The sequence below is a fragment of the Dermacentor albipictus genome, chromosome 5 (assembly GCF_038994185.2).
Source record: "Dermacentor albipictus isolate Rhodes 1998 colony chromosome 5, USDA_Dalb.pri_finalv2, whole genome shotgun sequence".
In the NCBI taxonomy this organism is placed as follows: domain Eukaryota; kingdom Metazoa; phylum Arthropoda; class Arachnida; order Ixodida; family Ixodidae; genus Dermacentor; species Dermacentor albipictus.
Window position 1 is genome coordinate 35,336,323 of NC_091825.1, and position 22,324 is coordinate 35,358,646.

A 22,324-nucleotide genomic window follows, 5' to 3' on the forward strand; every position below is an offset into this window, starting at 1 on the left:
CTTCACTAGAGTGCTCTATTAGCAGAAGCTCAAAAAACTACGAAGCGTAACCAACTGCCTATTCTATACCCCTATCAACCTACTTTATTTGAAAATTATATATGGTTTCCCTATTTTAGCGTTTTTGGTGAGCTCATGTCGCGTTCATAGCGCGAGTCTATCCACTTTCAATTGCATTGCATGCAGAACCATCTGCAGCACTTCACCTTTGACATGCTGTTTTTATGCCGTCGAAATGAGACAATTCCATGCTTAAACTTCTCTAACTTCTACTCCTGTAAGCTCTCCCACAGCATGATGGAGAAGTTTCGAGACCTGAAAGTTGCGCACTGAACCCCCACAAGCGGCTTCTACGCCTCGCCTTCTCCAGCTGCGAACTACTTGCCCAGAAGCGGCTTCTGCGCGCCTCCGCAGCCCCTACGCCCAGCTCAAAACTGTGCACAGCTACCTAGACCCCTGTTGATAATCCGTGGCGTATCGTGTGGCTTATCGCGTGTGGCGTATCGTGTGCTTCGCGTGTGGCTTTGCTGGCCATGTGGCATGGTTCTGCCGCCGGCAGGGTTGGTATCCTCCCCATACTTCGAGATTTCAAGGGAATTTATTCGCGAAGAAGTCGCGCCCCAACTGTCCCTGCTGCCTGTTACCCAGTCGTCTGAGTGGGTAACAATACTGGGACTATTGTTACTAGTGGGCGAATAGTGGGACTCTCAGTCCCACTATTCGCCACCAGTTCCGCACTTCGCTCCTTCATCTTCTGTTCCCCGAAGATTCAACACTCGTCGGTCTCCATCACCCCGTCGGCGTTCCCTCTTCCCCATCCTCCGCCGCCCTCCAGCTGTGGAGGAAAACTAAACGGCGCAGTTTCGGAGGCAAGACCTGTGATCTCCTCGAACTGCTCAAGCCCTCGTTTATTCCCTACGAACGTCATTGAACTTTTTTGCCGAAGGTGTCGCCGTTCACGCACTTGTCGACACGGGTGCCGCAGTGTCCGTGATTGCCTACCAGCTTCGCCGTACGTCGCGGCACCCTTTTCTATCATTTCGCTACTTACAGCAAGCGCTGAGCCAATTGAGCCCTTAGGAACATGTACCGTCCGTGTCGCCATACGAGACAGTTTACCCCACATTGACTTTGTTCTTCCCCGCTGCGGCAGTCCTGAAGATTTGCCTCCACCTTCTGCTCGAGCGTTCGTTGCCACCGACACTGATATCCGTCCATTCTTTTCCGCCCTCGTACCCGTTTCCTGTGCTGCTTTCTACGATTCCACAGTTCATCAAGCTTACATCACGGTGAGTCCCTCAGTTTTGCCAATGAATTCGACAAGAACTCTGTGTACGATGTGACTGATGACTCGACTCCTCTTCACGTTGACGCCATGGCTCTGCCTGTCTCTGCGCCTGCGCCTGCATGTGACCGAACGTTTGCTCCATTTATTGATCCTTACCTAACTCCGAGTCAGCGCACGCAGATCGTCGACCTCCTTAACCAATTTCGAAATTCTTTCGACTTCCATAAACAATGTTTAGACGTACCTTCGCAGTCATTCATCACATCGACACCGGCAGCCACGCACCTCTCCGCCAACGTCCACACCTTTGTGTCCGCGACGGAGCGCCGTGTCATCGATGAGCATGTAGGATAGCTGCTTCGACGCGGAATGATACAGCCATCACACAGTCCCTCGGCTTCTCCGGTAGTGCTGATCATAAAGAAAGATGGGAGTATTCGTTTTTGTGTGGAGTATCGACGACTAAACAAGATAACCCGCAAAGATCTACATCCTCTTCCCCGTATTGACGAGGCACTGGGCTGCCTCCAAGGCGCTGAATTCTTTTCGTCCTCAGACTTACGACCCGGTTATTGGCAGGTCCCGGTGGCTGACGCAGACCGCCCAAAAACAGCATTTGTTACGCCTCACGGCTTATATGAATTTACCGTGATGCCCTTTGGCCTCTGTAATGCACCTGCCACGTTTGAAAGAATGATGGATAACATGCTCCGGGGCCTCAAATGGCAGACATGCCTTTGTTAGCTCGATGTCATTGTCATCTTTGCCCCGGACTTTTCTTCTCACCTGTTCCGACTCAAACGCGTGTTCACTTGCCTTGCCGATGCTGGACTCCAGCTCAACATAAAGAACTGTCGCCTCACCACCGGCAGCTAGTCATCCTTGGCCACGTTGTTTCGAGAGATGGTGTGCTCCCAGATCCAACCAAACTCCTAGCTGGTGCCGAATTCACACGACCAAAAACCATAAAAGAACTCCACAACTTCATTGGATTATGCTCCTATTTTCGTCGTTTCATCCGCAACTACCCCACCATAATAGCGCCTTTGACTCAGCTTCAAGTGGGTGACCACGACCGCTTGGCCTGGCTGCCAGTTTGCGATGCCGCATTCACGACGCTGCGCCGTCTTCTAACCTCAACCCTCATACTCCGACATTGTGACCCAAGCGCACCGATAGAAATACACACGGATGCCAGTGGCGTCGGCATTTGCACTGTTCTTACACAACGCAAGACTGGCTTCGATGAATGCGTTGTTGCCTTTGCTAGTTGCACACTCACAAAAGCGGAAGCAAACTACTCCATTACAGGACTGGCCGCCAGGGAACCAGCGAGTGCGAACGAGCTTCGCATCGGCTCTGTACAAACACGGCGATTTCGTTCGGATTTCCACCCACGCAGTGCCCGTTCGTCACCGTTCGTTCGTTTCCACCGTTCGTCAAGGTGAGCGCTACCATCTGTTCAAATTTGGTGGCCGTCGGTTCCCCCAAAGCGGGCCCACGGGCCGAAAACCGCCCTTTGCCGATCAGCTGCCGCACTAGGCCTCGCGCCACCGTGCGCTAAGCCTAAGCCGCTTCGACCTCCCCTGCGTCCACAGTATGGAGGCCCAAGTGATCGGAGAGACCATCGGCCCAAAGGACTATGATCCCAGGGACTGGAATCATATCCTGAGCCTACCAACCCGTCAGAAAGGAACACCGAAAACCCAGGACCAGGCGAACGCCGCCACCGGCTCGCGACCTGCGGATTCCGTACACCAAGCGTCCCAGCTGCGCGCGACGCGTCTCGCGGCGCAAAGGTCCCAACGCCAGCCGCGTTTGCCTGAGGATGCCTACAAGATAGTGTTTCGTTCAACCGGGGGACTTGCCTTAACCGACCTTCAACCGCGCCAGCTTCGCCTGGCCCTGCTAACTGCAGCCAAGGACCTCCAAGCACCAGACGCCACCAGCTTGATTATCCACCCCCTCAAAAAAATTGGAGGACGCTTAAGCTTCGCCTTCAAGAGTGGAACGCGACAGCGTTCCCGTCGACCCGCCAAGGGGTGTGAGACAATGGGCTACGGCGCACCGACTACGCGCCCGGCATCGGACGCGGTGAGCGTCGAGCAACGCAGCGTTCGGCGCGGCAACGAAATGTGCGCCTGAGCAAGCGACGCACGCCTGAGCCTTAGAAACAGCTCGTTTCTAAGGCAACACCGCGTTCACTAGAGGCGCTTTTGTACCGCTTTGAAGCATCGAACTCGTGGCTGAGTGGTAGAGTCTCCGTCTCACACTCAGGAGACCCTGGTTCGATTCCCACCCAGCCCATCTTGCAAGTTGTTTTTTATTCATGAAGTGCCTGCTAGGATTTATCGCTCACGGCCAACACCGCGGACGCCGACACCGACACCAACGCCGACGACACCGGCTTTTCTGCGACACGAGCTCCTTAACGCTGTCGCGTTAATACCTGTACGATGAGTACCCCGCATAAAGCCGACGCGCTACGCCTGGTCGCCATCCAACAACTCTCCATCCGAACCTAAGGCTACGCCATCACCGCCTACATCGCACCCCCGGATGGTGCAGTAAGAGGAGTATTCACTAACGCCTACTGGGAAGAAACCCCAGCACAGATTCTGGACGACCTTATCACGGGCAACCCTAGCGTCCCGATCATTGATGCATGCCGCATGGGACAGACCCGTTCGATCCTTATCACCTTCCGGACGGGTCCGGTGCCCCGAACCATTTCCTACGGAGGCGGGCTCCACAGCTGCAGTTTGTACAGAGGACACTTGGACTCTTGCACAAGCTGTAGAAAACCAGGGCATCGCGCGGATGTGTGTACCCTTCAGCGTACGCACAACTGTTCAAGATGCGGTATCCCGCACCCCCGAGAGGACACCCCGACATGCACACCAGCCTGCATACTCTGTGGAGGCGCCCACATGACCGGTACTAAAGGCTGCAAAGCGAGGGGACGCCGCTCACCGCCCGCGTCACGACAACAGCACATCTCCCGCACACCGGAACGAGACGCGGACCGCTCCAGCACGTCTCGCTCATCGTCTCTTCGCCGCCAGGATCAACAGTCTCCACAGCTTTCCTGGGCGGACAGAGTAGCAGGCAAAAGACTCAACGTTCCCAGCAAGGCTTTAACCCCCCCGCCCACACAGGAGGACCCCCGTGACCGGGAGCTCCAGGCCCTGCGAGAGGAGGTGAGTCGTCTTAGCTCTCTCATCAAGACTCCCACCTGTACCCCTCTACCGCTTCCACCAATCGTCCCTCCCACCCAACCCACGCCGCTACCCCAAACACCCACTGAAAACATGGAACTATCTGACTCCCAAACGGCCACCTCACCCCCACCCAAGAAAAAACGCACAACAGAGCACCCACCCGTCACCCAGACCGACCTTCAATCTCTAGAGGACCGCATGGACGCTAAACTCGCCGAAATGGACGCGCGTCTTGAGGCAAAATTCACTCAGCTCATCGACCACCTATCTCAACGCTTTGAACAACAAATTGAAGCGGCATTGACGCGCATGGTACACACCCTTGAGATGAGCCTTGCACGGTACGACACCCGCCTCCAAACAATCGAGCAGGCCCTTCCCTCGCTGCAGCTCCCCAATCGCCCCTATCAATCCTACCCACCTACCCCTCAGAACTCCCTACCCAACCCACCTATACTCACCCCACCCAAGCTACAGTATGGCGGGGCTACCACCTAATTCCTTATCAATTCTGCAATGGAACTGCCGCCGCTTCCGGGGCAAGCGCGCACCCCTCCAACTCCTCCTCCCCACACTTCCGATGCCCCACATCCTCCTTCTTCAGGACACACATGCCCCTGCCACACTTCCCCGTTACACATCCGCTCACTCGGACGCAACGAATACACCCAGGGCTTCCACACTCATACATCGCTCCTTTACTCACCAAACGCATCAGATCACCTCCGAGACGCCCTGCGTGATCACAGAAATCATACACCACACACACTCCACACCATCTATTTTTATTGCAACCATATACCACCCACCGTCTCATCCGATGGCTTCATTGGAAACGCTACTGCGCGATCTCCATCGTATTGCAGGCAAGCATCCATTGATAATCGGAGGGGACTTCAACAGTCAGCATACTGACTGGGGCTACCGCACCACCACGGCACGAGGACGACGACTCTGGTAGTTGGTACAAGAGCTCCGCCTCACAATACACAACAACTTTAACACCCCCACGAGAATTGGCAACAGTGTCAGCGCGGACACCAGCTCGGACTTGACACTGAGCCGCAACCTTGCGGGCATTATGTGGAACACAACACATCACACATTAGGGAGCGATCATTACATCCTCTACGTTACAGTACCCTACAAACACAGAATGACCCCTCACCTAACACACAAACTCACCAACTGGGATGCAGTCCGCGCCGCACGGGCGGCCCTTCCTGACGCTCCCATTACAGACATCGACCAGTGGGTGGCATCACTCATGCGCGATGTCTCCGCACACACTCGAACCCTTGACACCACACCAGATACGCCCACCCTCGACACTCACCTGGCGCACCTATGGGAGGCCCATCATAGCATCCTAGAGCGCTGGAAAGGGCAAAAACTCAACCGAACCCTTAAAAAGCGGCTAGCCGCACTGCAAACAAAAATTACTGAGCACTCTGAGGAGCTCTGCCGATCCAACTGGGGACAGATTTGCGATAGTATGGCTGGCAATCTGTCCTCCAAGCGCAGTTGGCAACTCCTCCGTCACTTAATTGACCCCACGCAATCTAAAACAGCCACACAACAACAGGCCACACGCCTTATACACAAGACCAACATTTCTCCCGACGCACTCATCGACATACTTAGGAACACACACACCACTCCCGGTATCTCAAACCCCCTGCCCCCCTATGCAGGCACCCCGAATGCCAATCTCGACGCGGAAATTACGGAAGCAGAAGTCAGAGCGGCCCTCCTGACTCTCCGCTCTAATTCCACTCCAGGAGTTGACCGTATCTCCAATAGCATGCTCCGCATTATGGACGATCAGTCGATTGCCCAGCTCACGGAGTACTTCAACACATGCTGGCAGGAGGGCACCCTTCCGCTATCCTGGCGCCACGCCAAAATCTTATTCATACCCAAGCCCCACAAACCCCTTACACCTGCAAATCTTCGCCCCATCTCCCTAACCTCATGCCTGGGCAAGCTTTTGGAGCATGTCGCACTCGCCCGACTCACACAACACATGGCGGAGCAAGACCTCTACCCGCACAGCATGGTGGGCTTCCGTCCCCACCTGTCGGCACAGGACGCCATGCTCCAGCTCACACAGGATATTTTCGACCCCCTCATACCGGGCCACACAAAAGCCGTCCTCGCCTTGGATCTATCCAAGGCCTTTGATCGCCTAGACCATCAAGCAATAATGGCGGCGCTCTCCCCCTTGAACATAGGTGAGCGTATGTACACCTATATTCAAGCATTTCTTACTAACCGCACAGCCGAAATTCACTTCGGTCCCCACACATCCCGCCCATACACCGTTAGTGGGATTGGCACCCCCCAGGGATCTGTCCTCCCACCTTTTCTCTTCAATGTCACTCTCATTCCACTTGCCCGCAGACTACAAAACATCCCTCACCTTCGGCACACACTCTATGCTGATGATATCACTCTATGGACCACCCATGGCAGTGATGGAGACATAGAGAATACTCTGCAGTCGGCAGCTACCCTCACCCAAACACATGCGCGGAGTATCGGACTCTCATGCTCTCCGGAGAAGTCGGAGCTCCTCATACTCCGCCCCACAACCCGAAACTGCCCCACCACCCCTATAACCGTGACACTGGAAAACCGGTACATCCCTGAGGTACACACTCTCCGGGTACTGGGTCTCCACATCCAAAATGATGGGAAAAACACTCTCACCATCCACAAACTCGAGCGGACGGCGGTGTCGATTTCCCACCTAATCCGCCGAGTCTCTGCACACCACCGGGGTATGAAGGAGCATGACTTATGTCGTCTCATTCATGCCTTCGTCCTCAGCCGCTTTCTCTTCACGCTCCCCTACCTTAAACTCCAGGGCAGAGAAATCTCCACCCTGGATGCCATGATCCGAACAGCATTTAAGACAGCACTACACCTACCACTAAATACCTCCACCGAGAAACTCCTCCAGCTAGGCCTACATAACACGATAGGTGAGCTTATTGAGGCCCACAGACAGACACAATACATACGTCTCGCGAGAACCACCACCGGCAGACACATCCTACACACCCTCGGTATCAGGATACCAGCCACGGATCCCACACAGCTCCAGGTCCCCCACCACATTCACCGCGAACTTCTTATTAAACCTCTCCCTAAAAACATGCACCCCACCTACCATGAACCTCGTCGCAGAGCTCGCGCACGGGCGCTCCACAAATACTATGGCACGGAACCGGATGCTGTGTGGGTGGATGCCGCATGCACAGGTGAGGACGCGGTTGTTGCCATCACGAACTCCCTACAACCGATTACCACCCTTCACATATCCCCAACTGCCACTTCGGAGGAGGCTGAAGAGGCTGCCATTGCCGTAGCTATTACGCGCACGGAGGCCCGGTATATATTATCGGACTCTAAAACTGCCATACTAAATTTTGCTCGCGGGAGAGTTCACGTCCCTGCATTTCGCATACTGAACTCTCTCGCTGCACACCCGCCCCGCCACATGGAGCTCATATGGGTGCCTGCCCACTCGGGGAATCCTGGAAACGAGGCTGCCAACGCTTTAGCCCGAGGTTTGCTCAACCGGGCACAGGCGGCCTCCGATCCAGGGTTCTCACGGGAGCGCATGCATTCATTTACTGAACTGACGCAAGCCTGCAAAACCGAGCGTCGGCTCTACCCCCCACCCCATCCCTCCCTTGACAATTATCACGAGACACTTTGGAGGCGGCTCCAAACACGCACCTTACCCTCCCCTTATATACGCTCGCGCTATCACCATGTCCACACCGACCCCTCCTGTACCCTCTGCCACCACCCCAAAGCCACTCTCGATCACATTCTTTTCCTCTGCACGGCGGATCCTCCCCCGCGGCGCCTGGAGCACCTTACTACTTGGGAGGCTTGGGAGACCCTACTGCGCTCCGAGGACCCGGCCAAGCAAGCCATCGCCACAGGCCGGGCTGCCAGCGTCATGAGCCTCCGGGACATGAACGTTTGAGTGCAGTGGGGCCGTGCGGGGGCCCAAGGACCTGCGTGTCCGCAACTCCCCTGTGTCCAATAAAGTTTTCACCACCACCACCTATCATTTGGGCCACAACTAAGTTTCGTCCTTACCTCTACGGCCACCCGTTCGACGTCATCACGGAACAACATGCACTCTACTGGCTGTCGTCCTTGTAAGATCCTTCAGGCCGCCTCCCTCGATGGACGTTTCGCCTCCAAGAGTATGATATTCGAGTGCTGTACCACTCTGGCCGTTAACGTTCGGACGCGGATACCTTGTCTCGCTCCCCAGTGTCAGGCCAGCCCAATCATCAGAAAGTACAAATATGCGAGTCCTCCCTCACCGCCATGGATATGCTTTCGGAGCAGCAGAAGGATCCATGGATTGTTTCTATGTTGGCTTTTCTGTCACACCGGCCATCAGCGCCTTCTAGTGGCCGTACATTGCGTCGACAAGCCCACAACTTTGCTGTTCGTGACGGGCTCCTATACCGCTGTAACTACCTCTCGGACGGGCGCAAACGGTTACTAGTGGTTGCTCGGCATCTACGTTCGGACATATGTGCAGCGTTTGACGATGACCCGCAATGCGCACATGCAGGAGTACTAAAAACATACGCGCGCCTGCGAATACGTTATTACTGGCGCGGGATGTATCGATTCGTCCGCCAGTATGTCCGCTCCGGCCTCTTTGCCAACACCGCAAGAATACTCCTCATGCCTTAGCTCCTCCACTGCAACCATTGCCTTGTGCAGGACGGGCCTTTGACCGGGTCGGAGTTGATCTTTATGGGCCCCTTCCCAGTACTTCAGATGGCAACCACTGGGTGATGGTGGCGATAGACCATCTCACACGCTACGCCGAAACTTCGCCTGTGCCCAACGCATCTGCGAGGGATGTTGCCTGGTTCCTTTGTGTAACATCATACTACGCTATGGAGTCCGCAGAGAATTGCTGAGTGACAGAGGCCGCGTCTTTTTGTCAGATGTTGTAGAAGCCCTGCTCAAGGAATTCGACGTAATTCACCATACAACTACTGCATACCACCCGCAATCTAATGGCATGACTGCGCGCTTTAACCGCACTCTTGGCGATATGTTAGCCATGTACGCCACATCTGACCAAACTAATTGGAACTGAATTCTGCCCTTCGTGATGTACGCTTATAATAGCGCCACACAGACCACTAGAGGATTTTCCCCGTTCTTTCTTTTTTACGGACACGAGCCTTCCTGCACCATGGACACCATCCTTCCGTATCGCCGTCACACGACGGAGGCTACTACCCTGTCCGAGGCTCCTGCACTCGCGCAAGAGTGCCGAAAGCTCGCCCGGACATTTATTTCGGAAGACCAGCAAAGACAGAAGCACCTTCGGGATATTGCCTCTTCTCCGGCACCCTACGCCCCTGACTCACTAGTCTGGCTTTGGGTTCCCGCTACCAGCCCTGGACTTTCACCCAAGCTTGTGTGCGAGTACCAGGGTCCCTACCATGTCGTCAGTCAAACGTCTCCTGTGAACTATTTGGTGTAACGTTCCTAACTAGAACGGCAACAGAAATGACATAAACTAAGTGAGACGGGTGTCGTCCGCCATTTTATTCCAACTTCTTCCTCCTCACTTCTCTCCTAGCCCATTCCTTCATCTTCTTTCATGCGTCCAGCGCAGACCGCTTCACTCTTCCGGATTTCTTTTAATTACACCTCCTGGGGTAATACTTGAATACGTTTCCAATAGCGGCGCACTCCGTTTGGCCTGAGGCTCCGGCGTACCAGACATTCTTCAATATTACATGCTGGCATGCCGTCTTAATAACTTGAAATGGTCCGCAATATTTTGAATTTGAGGGCACAGCTCCTTTCCTTACAAGGACATAGTCTCCAGGCTGTATGTCCGGTACCTCGCTACTGTGCCTTTTATCAAAGTTTCGCTTCATGCGGCGCTTGTAGACCTCCTGTTCTTTGACAGTTTTCCTTACTTCCGCAAGTTTAAGGTTCTCTAGGAGACCTAGCTCACGATCTGCAGGAAGTATGGGCGCTGTACCCGAAGTTACAAAATGAGGGCTGCAGCCTAAACCCGTGGTGTATGATCTGTTGTTATGTTTCACAGCGGCCTCGAGACAGCACTTCCAGCCACCGGCAAAATCTGGATACATCTTCAGATACTGTTTGATGTCTCGTATGGCACGTTCCGCTAGGCCGTTTGCTGCCGGGTGGTACGGAGAAGAATACTTTATCATTATGCCATGCTCCTGTGCCCACTTTGATAATTTGGCACTCCGGAAAGCTGGCCCGTTGTCGCAGACGAGCGTCTTTTTGGGTTTAAAACATTCAGCTTTGAGGAGGTCTATTACGCTGTTTGTGTCTTCTTTGCCAGCTTTAGCCGCAATCATCCTAGTGCACTCATCTATGGAGAGCAAGAAAGCTTGCGTTCGCTTGACTCCTTCCCCCTTCTTTTTGAGCTCCGCGAAGTCCAAATGAATTACTTCGAACGGGACGCTTGAATATTCAGGGTTGGCCATAACATCTGTCGATTGCTTGAATTTAACTTTGTTCACCTGGCAGAGGTGGCATGTGCGGATGTAATGGCTGATGTCGTTTTTCATGCCCGGCCATGTGAATCTCATGAGCAGTTTCTTATAAGTGCGCCAGAAGCCATCATGTCCACCCGATTCAGGGGTGTCGTGGTATAGATGAAGAATCCTAGGAATCATAGTTGGTGGTACGTGATACCTTCCATTGATAAACTGGAGCTCTTCTGTACCTTCCCATAGCTTAATATGATTGATTGTCTCTGGATTATTGCTTGATTCCTGTACAAGTAATCTTGATAGTGCGTCAGCGTCAGTGAGGAGTGGGCCAGGGCGGTGCGAAATTACAAAATCAAATTGTTGCAGATAGTTCACCCATCTAGCAATGCGGCCTCGTGGCTGGGCCATGCTCAGAAGTTGAGTCAGTGCCTGATGGTCCGTGAAAAGTATGAATTTGGCACCTTCCAGGTAAGTACGAAAGTACTGCACAGCTTTTAAGACGGCCAGAGCTTCCTTTTCTGTGGTACAGTAATTGATTTCGGCGGGTTTCAGGGTATAGCTATAGTACCCCACGACGTAGTGTTTGGTTTGATCAGCTTGTTTGGATGGCTTCTGGTATAGAACTGCACCGGTAGCATAATGTGATGCATCCGTGTTCAGCACGAAAGGCAAAGAAAAATCCGGTATTCGCAAGATGGGGTCCGACGATATTAGTTTTACAAGCTTACGATAGACAGCTTCGCACTTCTCGTCCCAATGAAAAGGCACGTCTTTCTGTGTTAAACGGGTGAGGCACCTTGTTCTCAGTGCGTAGTCTTTGATAAACGCCCGGAAGTGTCCTGCAAGGCCAAGAAAAACGCGCAGGGAGTGCACATCACAAGGCTTTACCAGCTTGGAGATTCTCTCTACCGATTCTTGCTTGGTGCTTTTAGTCTGTCCATCAAACACCCTGCCAAGAAATACTACGGTATCTTGAAAGAACGCACTTTTCCTGAAGTTGACTTTGAGTTGGGCGAGACTGAGGGCACGAAGAACTTTCGAAAGATGACTACGGTGTTCGTCCTTTGTCTTTGAGTAGATGATGATGTCGTCGATGAACACATTGCAAAATATGCCCAGGTAAGGTTTCAGAATGTCCGTCATAATGTTCTGAAACCACGCAGGGGAGTTCTTCCAACCAAATGGTAGGCGGTTGTACTCAAACAAATCAAATGGGGTTATGAACGCGGTGTACTTCTTCGTTTCTGCACTTAGTGGAATCTGCCAAAAGCCCTTGCAGAGATCTATTCGTGAAAAACAATGGCAACCACCGGTTTCGTCAATGATGTCGTCGATTCTCGGCATTGGATAAGGTATCAATTCAGTTTGACGATTGAGAGCCCGGTAGTCTGTGCAGAGGCGGAATGTCCCGTCTTCTTTAGGTGAAATAGTTATAGGAGAAGCAAATGGGGATACAGAAGGCCGGATGATACCTGCGTCTAACATTTCTTGCAACTCCTTTTTCAGCCACACCTTTTTATCTCTGGACATATTATAGGGGGTTCTACAAACCACTGTTTTATCTGCGAGCTCGAAAGGAACGACATGGGATTTCATTGCTGGAGGGTAGCTTCCCATGCATATAAGCTCTGGGTACTTAGTCTTGATGTCTTCGTGGTGAAAAATTAGCCTTGATACACTAGGTTCTTCACCAGGGTCTTCAGTTCTTATCGTGTCCTCGGCCATTACCTTGTCATCCCAATAGAGGTTCATCTTAAGTTTTTTCATGTCTGGACGGGACAAAAGAAAATCGTAGGTGACATTGGGAATTGCCAATACGTCACTGGTAATAGCATTTCCTTGAAATTCAATCGCCAGGGTTACCCATTCGCTACGCATGGTCACTGACCCATCGTAGGCTTGGACACGCAATGTTCTACCAGCGTGCAGACGACTGGCATCCACTCGAGTCTTGTTGATGATAGATACCGAAGCTCCACTGTCAACGAGAGCCTTCACTTCAATGCCATCTACCTTAATGGGGGCGTACAATAAGCTTGACGACAGCAAATACACTGTCTCACTGAAGCTCTTTTTCTGGGGCTTGTGATGCACGGTAGACAGATTATGTGGAAGTAGGTTGCCGTGAACTACGGTAATTGGTTCTTCACCATCCTCACAGTCATGATTTGCGCTTCCCAGAGATTTGTTTATGAAGCTGTGTTCACATTCAGTTGACGGCAACGACTCTAGATGCTCATTCAGCTCACGAGAATCAAGTTGCTCCGTTCTACCATCTGGCTGTCTTCTCGATGTAATTCTTGGCACTGAGGTCTGTAGAAAGTTCAGAAGGTCATCAAACGTTCTTGGACCTTTGAGCTGGACATGACTACGGATCTCGATACACAACCCATGCGTTATCAAAGCTACAACAGCAGAAGACGACAGCTTCGGTTCTGCAGAATACAATAGGCGACGCTTCTCAAGACAGTACTCAAGCAGAGAGCCACCTGTATAACTGAACCGCAGTGCCGCATCCCATCTTTCTACTGCGTTGCCTTCGAAAGCCCCTAAAAAGTTGATTTTCCACAGTTCCCAACATGTTGTTCCATGATACATGAGTTGCACGTCATACCAATTTCTGGCTATACCACCCAAAGAGCGGCGCATATTCAAAATCTTTGTGTCGTCGGAGTGCCACATATTCTTGTCACAGGCGTACTCGAAAAACCACAGCCAGTAGTGTGCGTTTTGCGAGTTTCCTTCAAAAACATCTGGTTCAACAATGCTTCGTGCTGAGTGCTCTCGACTAAGCGCTTGGACGAAAGTTCTCATTATTTCGATCTGTTGTATAATGTTCCTTTGCAGTTCCATAACACTCAAGTCTAGGCTCACCTTCCCGGCAGGCGTTTCCTCTTTGAGGGTGCCACGTCGTATGGGTTCCAGAACGAGTTCGCTCAGTGTCTGCAGTTGTAGATTCACTGTCACCGATCCTGTTTGCACGAGGGCTTCGCGGCTGATTGCAGCTTGTTGCAGCACCACGTTGATCAGCGCGGTAGAACTAACTTCAAGAGGAAGTTCCGTCGCTGGCTCACCGTGCACTTGGTATCGGGTGAACACAACAGACTTCGATGACGCCTGGTCGACGAAAAACGTCACCCGCATGGCTGGTCTTCGAAAACTGTCGGCTGCGCCAAAATGTAACGTTCCTAACTAGAACGGCAACAGAAATGACATAAACTAAGTGAGACGGGTGTCGTCCGCCATTTTATTCCAACTTCTTCCTCCTCACTTCTCTCCTAGCCCATTCCTTCGTCTTCTTTCATGCGTCCAGCGCAGACCGCTTCATTTGGTAGAACCCCTTCAGACACCCTCCGATAAGCGCCGCCGAGGGCGCGAAATCATGCACATTCAGCGGCTCAGTCCATACTTTGATGCACCTGTGCTATCATGCCCGTAGGTCGCCGAGACGGCTCCTCTTCTCCGGGGAGGCTATTTTACTGGAGAAGAACTAGCAGCAGAAACTGCTTCGAGAAAGACGACGACAACGAGTGGTTGGAAGCCTTGTACCTGTGTTGCCGAAGCTCTGTGCCCGCTCGCTGCGGTGCTCTTCTATCTGAGCGTTTTATCAATTGAGATATAACGCCACTTGACATTACGTATTATTGCTTTAAGTACCTGAACAACAGAACACGAATCACTTGAAATTGAGGTTTACTTGGATGAGCATGTTTAAAAAGGCAACAATTCATAGCGCCCGTTTTTAAAGACTGACGACAGGATCTACATAGGTTTTGTACGTACTGCCCCAAGACATTAAACAATAGTAACGGCGACTCTGTATAATACCAAAATAACTATCCATAAACTTGTGGGTCAAAACTCTGACAAGCTTTTAACAAAACACGACAACCATACGCCAATTCGGAACATACCTTACCCCTATGCAGAGTAGCAGACTAGAGCGCACTAGCTCAGGTCGACCTCTCTGTCTTTGCTATCAATAAATTCCATTTTTCTAACCTTACCAATTCGCTTCTTCCCATGCATATCAGATTCAAAGGGTCCGTCCCTCTCTCTTAGAAACACATGCACACGCACAAGTGCACGATTGGTCCCCTCTCATCACCGAAACTCCACCCAGCTCCAAGATGTAAACAACGCGAGTGACGTCCTGCCCTTCCCAATCACAGAGGGCAAAGGTTGCCTCCGTTGAGGTGATGCGTGTCCAATCTCCATTCCGGCCAGACAAGGATCCATTCGCTTTTCTAGGCATCGATGATGCTCTAGGAAAAGAAATACAGGAAAACAAAAATACAAGGTTTGAGCAACGTTTCGTGGTCTGCATTGTTGTTCTATTTTGACCAGACAAGAATGGTGTATGTAGAGTTAACTGCATGCAGAAATGGCATAGCATTTCCTTTGCCTATAAATGCAACACTGTAAGAGATATAGCCGTCTTCCCTAAATAAACAAGATTTCAGATATACCAGAAGAAGCTTTCAGTGTTCTTTCCTGAACATCACTATAGTACCAGTTACAGCGTCAAAACGGTTAAGAACATAGTAAGGTGAGATAACTACCTCGCAAGTGGTGCCAGGCACTGACTAAGACCAATGCTGCTTAGGTATAGCATGCTTACCTGAGTGCAATAGCCAACCGTGCACGTGAGCGCACTGGTTCGCGCACGACGTGAAGCCTTGTCAAACCTTCTTCGACAAGTTAGTGCAAGGCTTCAAAGGTCTCTATTGACATTCTGTAATACTTTTTGATGTATTCCTTGCGTCCCACACGCACAAACAATTTCTCCTTTTCCATGTTTATCTATAGGTGCCCCGGAGCAAAAGCTTCCTGTACAAGTTCGAACTCACCGTTGTTTAGAATTCCGACTCCTGCTTCCGGTTCTCCCAAGTAGGACGTACCCACCAGCACAGGTGGCTTAGGAGCTTCATGAACAATTTCTTTTTCTCCAGCTCACAGAGTTCATTTAAAAGAAGGTTCATGGTATCCAGGACGGGAGCGCACGTACCCACTCGGTCCTTACTGTCGTCAAATTCATCGCTACAAGTTGTGCCAGGTGCTTGCACACTCAATAAAAGCTTCTTTTTTTATTTCCAAAAGCAAATACTTCTCGAACAGAAGAGCTGTGGCTTCCATAGTACCGCAACCACGAAACCAGAGCGCAGAAAACGAACCCACGCCACCGACGCCGCACTAGCCGCACGCTCATACTTGCGGTGTTGTACAGCGTTTCACTCGCCACAGCTGCAGACTAAGCGATCGTAAATTCTCAACGCTTTTAAGCATTGAAAAAGGGTGTGCGTATTCTAATTTGAAATAATAAGAAAATTCTAATATTTGACTAATTTCCATGTTTTTATTTAACGACGCAGGCAAGCTTACTTCGTGGGCAGATGGAAACCTCGGGCGTCACTGCTATGCAAATCGCGCTGTCGCAGCCGCATGTGAAAGCTGTCACCGAAAATTGCTCTGCGACGTGTGCGGCAGAGCGATTCTGTTCGCCCCAATCGCGCCGTGTGAAACAGGCTAAAGGCGACAAATTCCAATGAGGAACGCACCCCGCAAACGGGGAAGCTAGAGCCACGCGACGAGGAAACGCAGGAGCGGAGAGCCGTGGATCACGCGCGTCGCCGGCACAGTGGCGGTGCCTCTACGGCGCGAGAAGAGACGGCGAGGGCGGAGTGGACGGTAGCGGCGAGTCACCGCAACGGCGCTGTGCGGAGGAAGGGGGCGAGAGGACAGGCAAGAACACGTTATCCGGCTTTGGAGGACAAGGGGAGAGCAAGGCTCACGTCGCGCGCAATACATGGTAACAAGAGCGCCCGCAGTTGGAGCAGCATGCGGATGATGACCTCGGTTACGGCGAGGCCGACGGCGACGCAGAACGCGGGAACGGGTGCCAAAGAGCTAGGCTCCAAAAAAAAAAAAAACTCACTCGCGTCATCCTACACAATGACGCGGTCAGCGGAAAAATTTCACTTTCGCACGACTTTGTGCCGCCCGCGTTTTCGTGTTTCAGTAGGTCTGCTATCGCGTAGTGCTGCGCCGGTTTTTCTGACTCGCGAGACTCGCACAAACTGCAACTAACGGAGAATGCCACGTCCATGTGATGTAGCGGGATTCCCGAATGGTCCACGCCACGTGACCAAGAGGAGCCGCAGTGGCGAATCCAACGCTCTGACATGATTCGACTTCTGCATGCTTCTCCACGGCCTCGCGTTTGCGTTTTCAGCGGAAAGCCGTAGCACTGTCTGCCGGGCGCCGTTTTACTAGTAGACGGCAGTAAAGGGCGGTGATGGCGTGTACAATGTCACGACTCCACGCTCGGTGGGCGGGCGATTAGAATTGCGCTAGTGGTCTGCAGACCCTACAGATGCAATTTTCTCGTAAGCTCTGTTCTCGGCGCGAAGCAAGCGCTGCGAGGTTTCTGGAAGGGTATTTGAACAGTTCACATCGACTTGGTAGCTGCCGTAGATGTCCCTTATTTAAGGAGCTTAAATTCGTCACATAAAAAGTTCATGCATATTGACGGTCAAAACAACCCCCAGAACTGCGATAAGCCATCCAATGGAGTTGTTGCTATAGGCAAGTTGGTGCAGATTGCAATACATTCCTCTTAACGGTACCAGTGTGTGCTTCGTATTCTCTCCGCAGTGTCTCTTTTCGCGATATTAGAACGAATGCATACAATTCTATCCCATGGATTCAATATTAACTTTCAAAACCATTCGATCCTCTTCGCAGGTGAAGAGTCCTAAGGAAGTCATCAGCGGAACCACGCAGTTCTTCAAGAGGCGGTACGCTATTATCAGCATCGTGGTGGGCGCCACCCTCTTCTTGGCGGTGACGGCCTTTCTTCTCACCCGCACGGCCAACACTCCTAGGCGCATGGAAAAACTGTGCGTCACAGAGGATTGCCTCCACCACACAAGCCTCCTCATGCGCGCCGTAGAGCCCAGAATTAACGCCTGCGACGATTTCCGCGCATACGTTTGCTCGAACTGGTCGCCGCAGAAACAGCGCAAACGTTTGAAGGAATTCGATGGGTCCACTATGGAAGACATGGTGTACTCCTGGTTTGCGGGCATAAGTGCAACTTTAAAGCAAGGCTCTCAGGTTTTCCCTGTTGGCAAAAAGCCACTGGCCATGCTAGAATCTTGCATGAGCAACTCCTCAATGTACGGGTCCAGGATAGAGCTGTTAAAGATACTTATGGCAGAGTACTTCCACCTCTACTGGCCTGAACCGCCCGGCGAAAATGTTGATGCCCTTGACATACTGATCAGACTCGCCTACATCTTGAAGGCTCCATTCTGGTTCACAATGCGACCGATCATGGCACGCCGAGGAGCAGCGGAAGGCAGGCGGAGCATCGTCCTCAGACCTTCCCCTCTGATCAACGCGCACGTTCGTCAGCACCACGTTGTGAAAGACAGTGGGCAGCCCGCCTACGTGAAGTACTGGATGGATTTCTACAGCGCTTTCTCCAACGACAGCGCAGCAGCCAGCGAGGAGCGTGCAATCCAAGCAGAGAATCTCGAAGGGGAATTTCTGACAGCGCTCAGCGCCGCCGTCGAGGCGCTACCAAAACACACCGCGGTACTTCCCATCAGCCAACTGGATACATACACGCCGACTGTGAGTTCGTCCCGATGGTTGTTCTACCTGCAGAACACACTCAATGTCACGCCGGTGCTAAGTTGGCGGGACGTTGCACTCATCACCGACAGAGCGTTCTTCGTTACTGTTGGTGAGCTGTTCAAGAACTACACGAACAAGCAGATTTTGGAGTTCCTCGGATGGCAGTTCGTCCAGCATTACGCACCAGTGGTGGACAGCAGATTTTTGATATCTAAGTATGGTGACAATACCACAGCCATGAGCCTTCGAACTGCCTTCTGCAGCTACCACGTCGAGGTGCCGTACAGGGCGCTCATTCTGTCCCTGCACTTTGCATCCCAGATAACAAACAGCGTTCAGCAAATGATCGACGACGGCTACAAGCGCCTCGTGTCGACGGCAGTTAGGCTCGTCAATGAGTCTGCGTGGCTCGACGCTGAAAGCAGGAAGGTGGCTGCCGAAAAGCTCGCATCTGCCAATTTGCGACTCTGGCCTCCCACCGCATTCCTCGACAGAGAAAACTTGGCAAGGACATTTCGACGTTTCCCAGATGCCGAAGCAGCGTTCGGGGATTACTGGATCGCGTCCACCATAGAAATGATTCATATAAATGGAACGCCAGAATACGAAGAAGTTCTCGACATGCCGGTAAACTATGCGCTTCCCTACTTTGATTATGACTACGTGAGGAACGCAGTGGGTGTCGCTATCGGCGCGGTCGCCCCTCCTTTGTTCTACAGGAAAGGCACCAAGGCCATGTTCTACGGAGGATTCGGGTTCTCGGCGGCATTCCAACTTGCGAAGGCCCTCGATGAGGAGGGCATTCGGTGGCATCCAGAAGGGCGACCAGTCAAGTCGATTCTGAACGCCTCCTCGCAGGAAGCCTTCGACGACAGGTACAGTTGCCTCGCCAGTGCCGCCGCAGGTGACGAAACGTTGTTTCCCGAGATACCCGCGCTGGAGATTGCTTACACGGCGTTCTTCGATGAGCTCGGTGATCCTGAAAGCACGACGCACATCAGCAAGAACCTGAGCGAGTTGAAAGTGTTCTTTATGACCATCTGCCACATTACTTGCACGCGAAGTGGCATCACCGAACCTTTCTCGGCAGACTGCAACAAACTCGTGCGCCACTCGTCGGCTTTTGCGAAAGCGTTCCGCTGCCCAGTAGGATCGAAAATGAACCCGAAAAATAAGTGTACATTTTTTTACTGACCAGTGCCAACTTTTGTGGGTCAGCGTTTTCTTTTTGTTTCAAACTTTCACATTTTTGAACCTAATAGAGCTTTTTGAAATATAAATAATAATATTAATTTACATCATCTCACAAGGCCTGCTTTTAGCGGAATGATGAAAATTTATGACATGAATATTTCTGTCGCTGTTAAACCTCTTGCTTCATGTAACAGAGATAACTTTTTTACCTTTTTTAGATGATTGTGGGGGATCCTCCCTTATACCTAAAATGGCACTTTGCAATAATTCTTGTTTCACAACACACATTCAGCTTTCTTCAACAATGTTTACCCAATGCAACGTTTCTTTAGCCTCACTCAAAAAGAATAAGTTGCATCGTAGCACGCGGCCTCCCCGAACACTCATATTCATGCAAGTCTTCACGGCCTTTCGTGAACTCGCGACACCACCACCTCGCACTTCTTAAAGCAAGATGCCGTACTCCAACATGCGCAGCATTTCCCTGTGTATTTCGATGAGCGTTTGCCCCTCGCTCCATACAACCCTTTGCTGCTCCTACATCGTGGACGTCTGAAGCACAACCGCCATCTTCAGCATCTGACAGCAGCTCCGTGCCGCAGATCTACCGGTATGTAAGGCAGGACCGGTCCAAGAAACGTCCGTCGCTGGAAATGTAGTTTGCAGTTGCAGCCGTAATTTGACTACGAAAACGGGGGCAATGACTTTCTGATTCGCTCTCGTATTTTGGTGTTATTGACTTAGAAACGTTCGAGAGACAGTGTTATCTCTGTGTACGTGTGTGTGTGTGTGTTTTTGGTTTTAATATTTGATACATATTTTAAGCAATACTAGGAATAGTTGCAATAAATATTCAGCTGCTACGTTATAGCAACACTTTCGGCAATGAGTCCCTGTAAAAATATGATGTACCAAAAACGATAAATCCGAATCACTTCTTGGCTAGTACCGGCATCATCAGTTTGAATAGCTTGTCAAATCGATTTGGTAGTGTTTGCGGTGAATTGTCAGCTTCTGGCGCTCATTGAAAGAGATGCTGAAAGTGAGAGAGGCACAAAGGAGAGATGCCTCGACCTGCACCACTAGTGTATCGCAGGTGTGAAGAGAAAGCCGAATTTAATATAAAAAATGAGGGAAGATATCCAAAATGTTTTTTTTTAGAGAAATAAGAAAAGAAAGAAAGAGGAAAAGAAGAGAGTAGAAGATAGAAAGAAGTAATGTTCATCACCGTCGGCGAAACCACAGCAAGGGAGCGGGTTGGTGCGGGATTCATTGATCAATTATTTACGTATATGTTTCTTCATCTTGAATACAATGAATTCTTGAGGCTTGCTTGCCTCGGCATCTTGAGGCTTGTTGCTTGACTTGCCCTTGACTTCAGGGGTCTTGCGTCAAGTTGAGTCGAACCTTTTCTCCTACTCTTCTTGGTGGTAGTATGAGGTTCTCTATTTTTCCAGATGTAAAACGATTGATGTCCTGCTTCCATTCTACGGGGATTATTCTATAATAGCTTGGGAGTGGAGCAAGTGATCCCTCGACTTTTCCCAGGTGATTAAACTAGGTAAGAGTGAGTTGGTACCCGATGCCGGACGAAAGTACGTCTTACACCTAGCCCTTCCGGGGGTCGGTTCTCCTTCCGTGAGGCATCCGGTCTGTGTATAAAGTAAATTATATTTACGTGAGTTAAAATTTAAGTTTTGTTGCTATTAAATTTGTGGGATAGAGTCTGTAATTATCTTTACCATTTCTTCGATAATGTCCAGAGCTTGATTGTTTTTAATTATTTCTGGTTTTCTTTTTTTAGGGTTATTTCCAACAATTTTAATTAATTGTTTTCGTTGGATTTCTGTTATTCTACATGATTCCAGATAATGATCAAAATTTATGGCTGCTTGTTGACATTTGCATGTATTCGTGTTGGACAGGTGAAACCTAAAAAAGTAATGAGGAAATCTCCCATGACCTGAGATTGCCTGAGATGTATAATAGTTACCTATAAAATTATCTGGGATTGTTCTGACATTTTTTATCCATTCATAGGTAAAGCTATTTTTTCCCTCATTTTGCCATACCTTGTTCCATCTGTCCTTCACCAATATATTGAGTTGTTTTTTAATAAATGGTTTGGTAGCCGGTAAATCAACGAACTCTCCTACTATACTAACCTCTTTGGCCAACAAGTCCGCCGTGTCATTCCCTTTGTTGTTGTTATGTCCTTTGACAAATGGTAAGGTTATTCTTTCCCGTGGTAATCCTAAAAGCTTTTTCTTTATTTTAACTATAAGTGGGTTATTGTTTTTGGGATTTCGTAGTGCTTGTAAGCACGAAAGGCTGTCTGTGAGGATTTGGAATGTATAACTAGTTTCCTTTGATTCTATGTATTCTATTGCTTTTAATAGTGCTATCGCTTCAGCCTCATAATTCGATGAATATTCTGGTAA

At 50.8% G+C, this 22,324-nt stretch overlaps 1 protein-coding gene across 1 annotated transcript in view; it reads left to right on the plus strand.

Annotated features, from left to right (window-relative positions):
* LOC135908095 (endothelin-converting enzyme 1-like) overlaps positions 1–20,759 on the plus strand; it is a 61,971-nt gene extending 41,212 nt beyond the window's left edge. Inside the window, exon 3 of the mRNA XM_065439848.1 lies at positions 17,793–20,759. Coding sequence (XP_065295920.1) covers positions 17,793–19,883 — 2,091 coding nt within the window. The 3' untranslated portion in view covers positions 19,884–20,759. The remainder of the gene's footprint in view (positions 1–17,792) is intronic.
* The last annotated feature ends 1,565 nt before the right edge of the window (positions 20,760–22,324 follow it).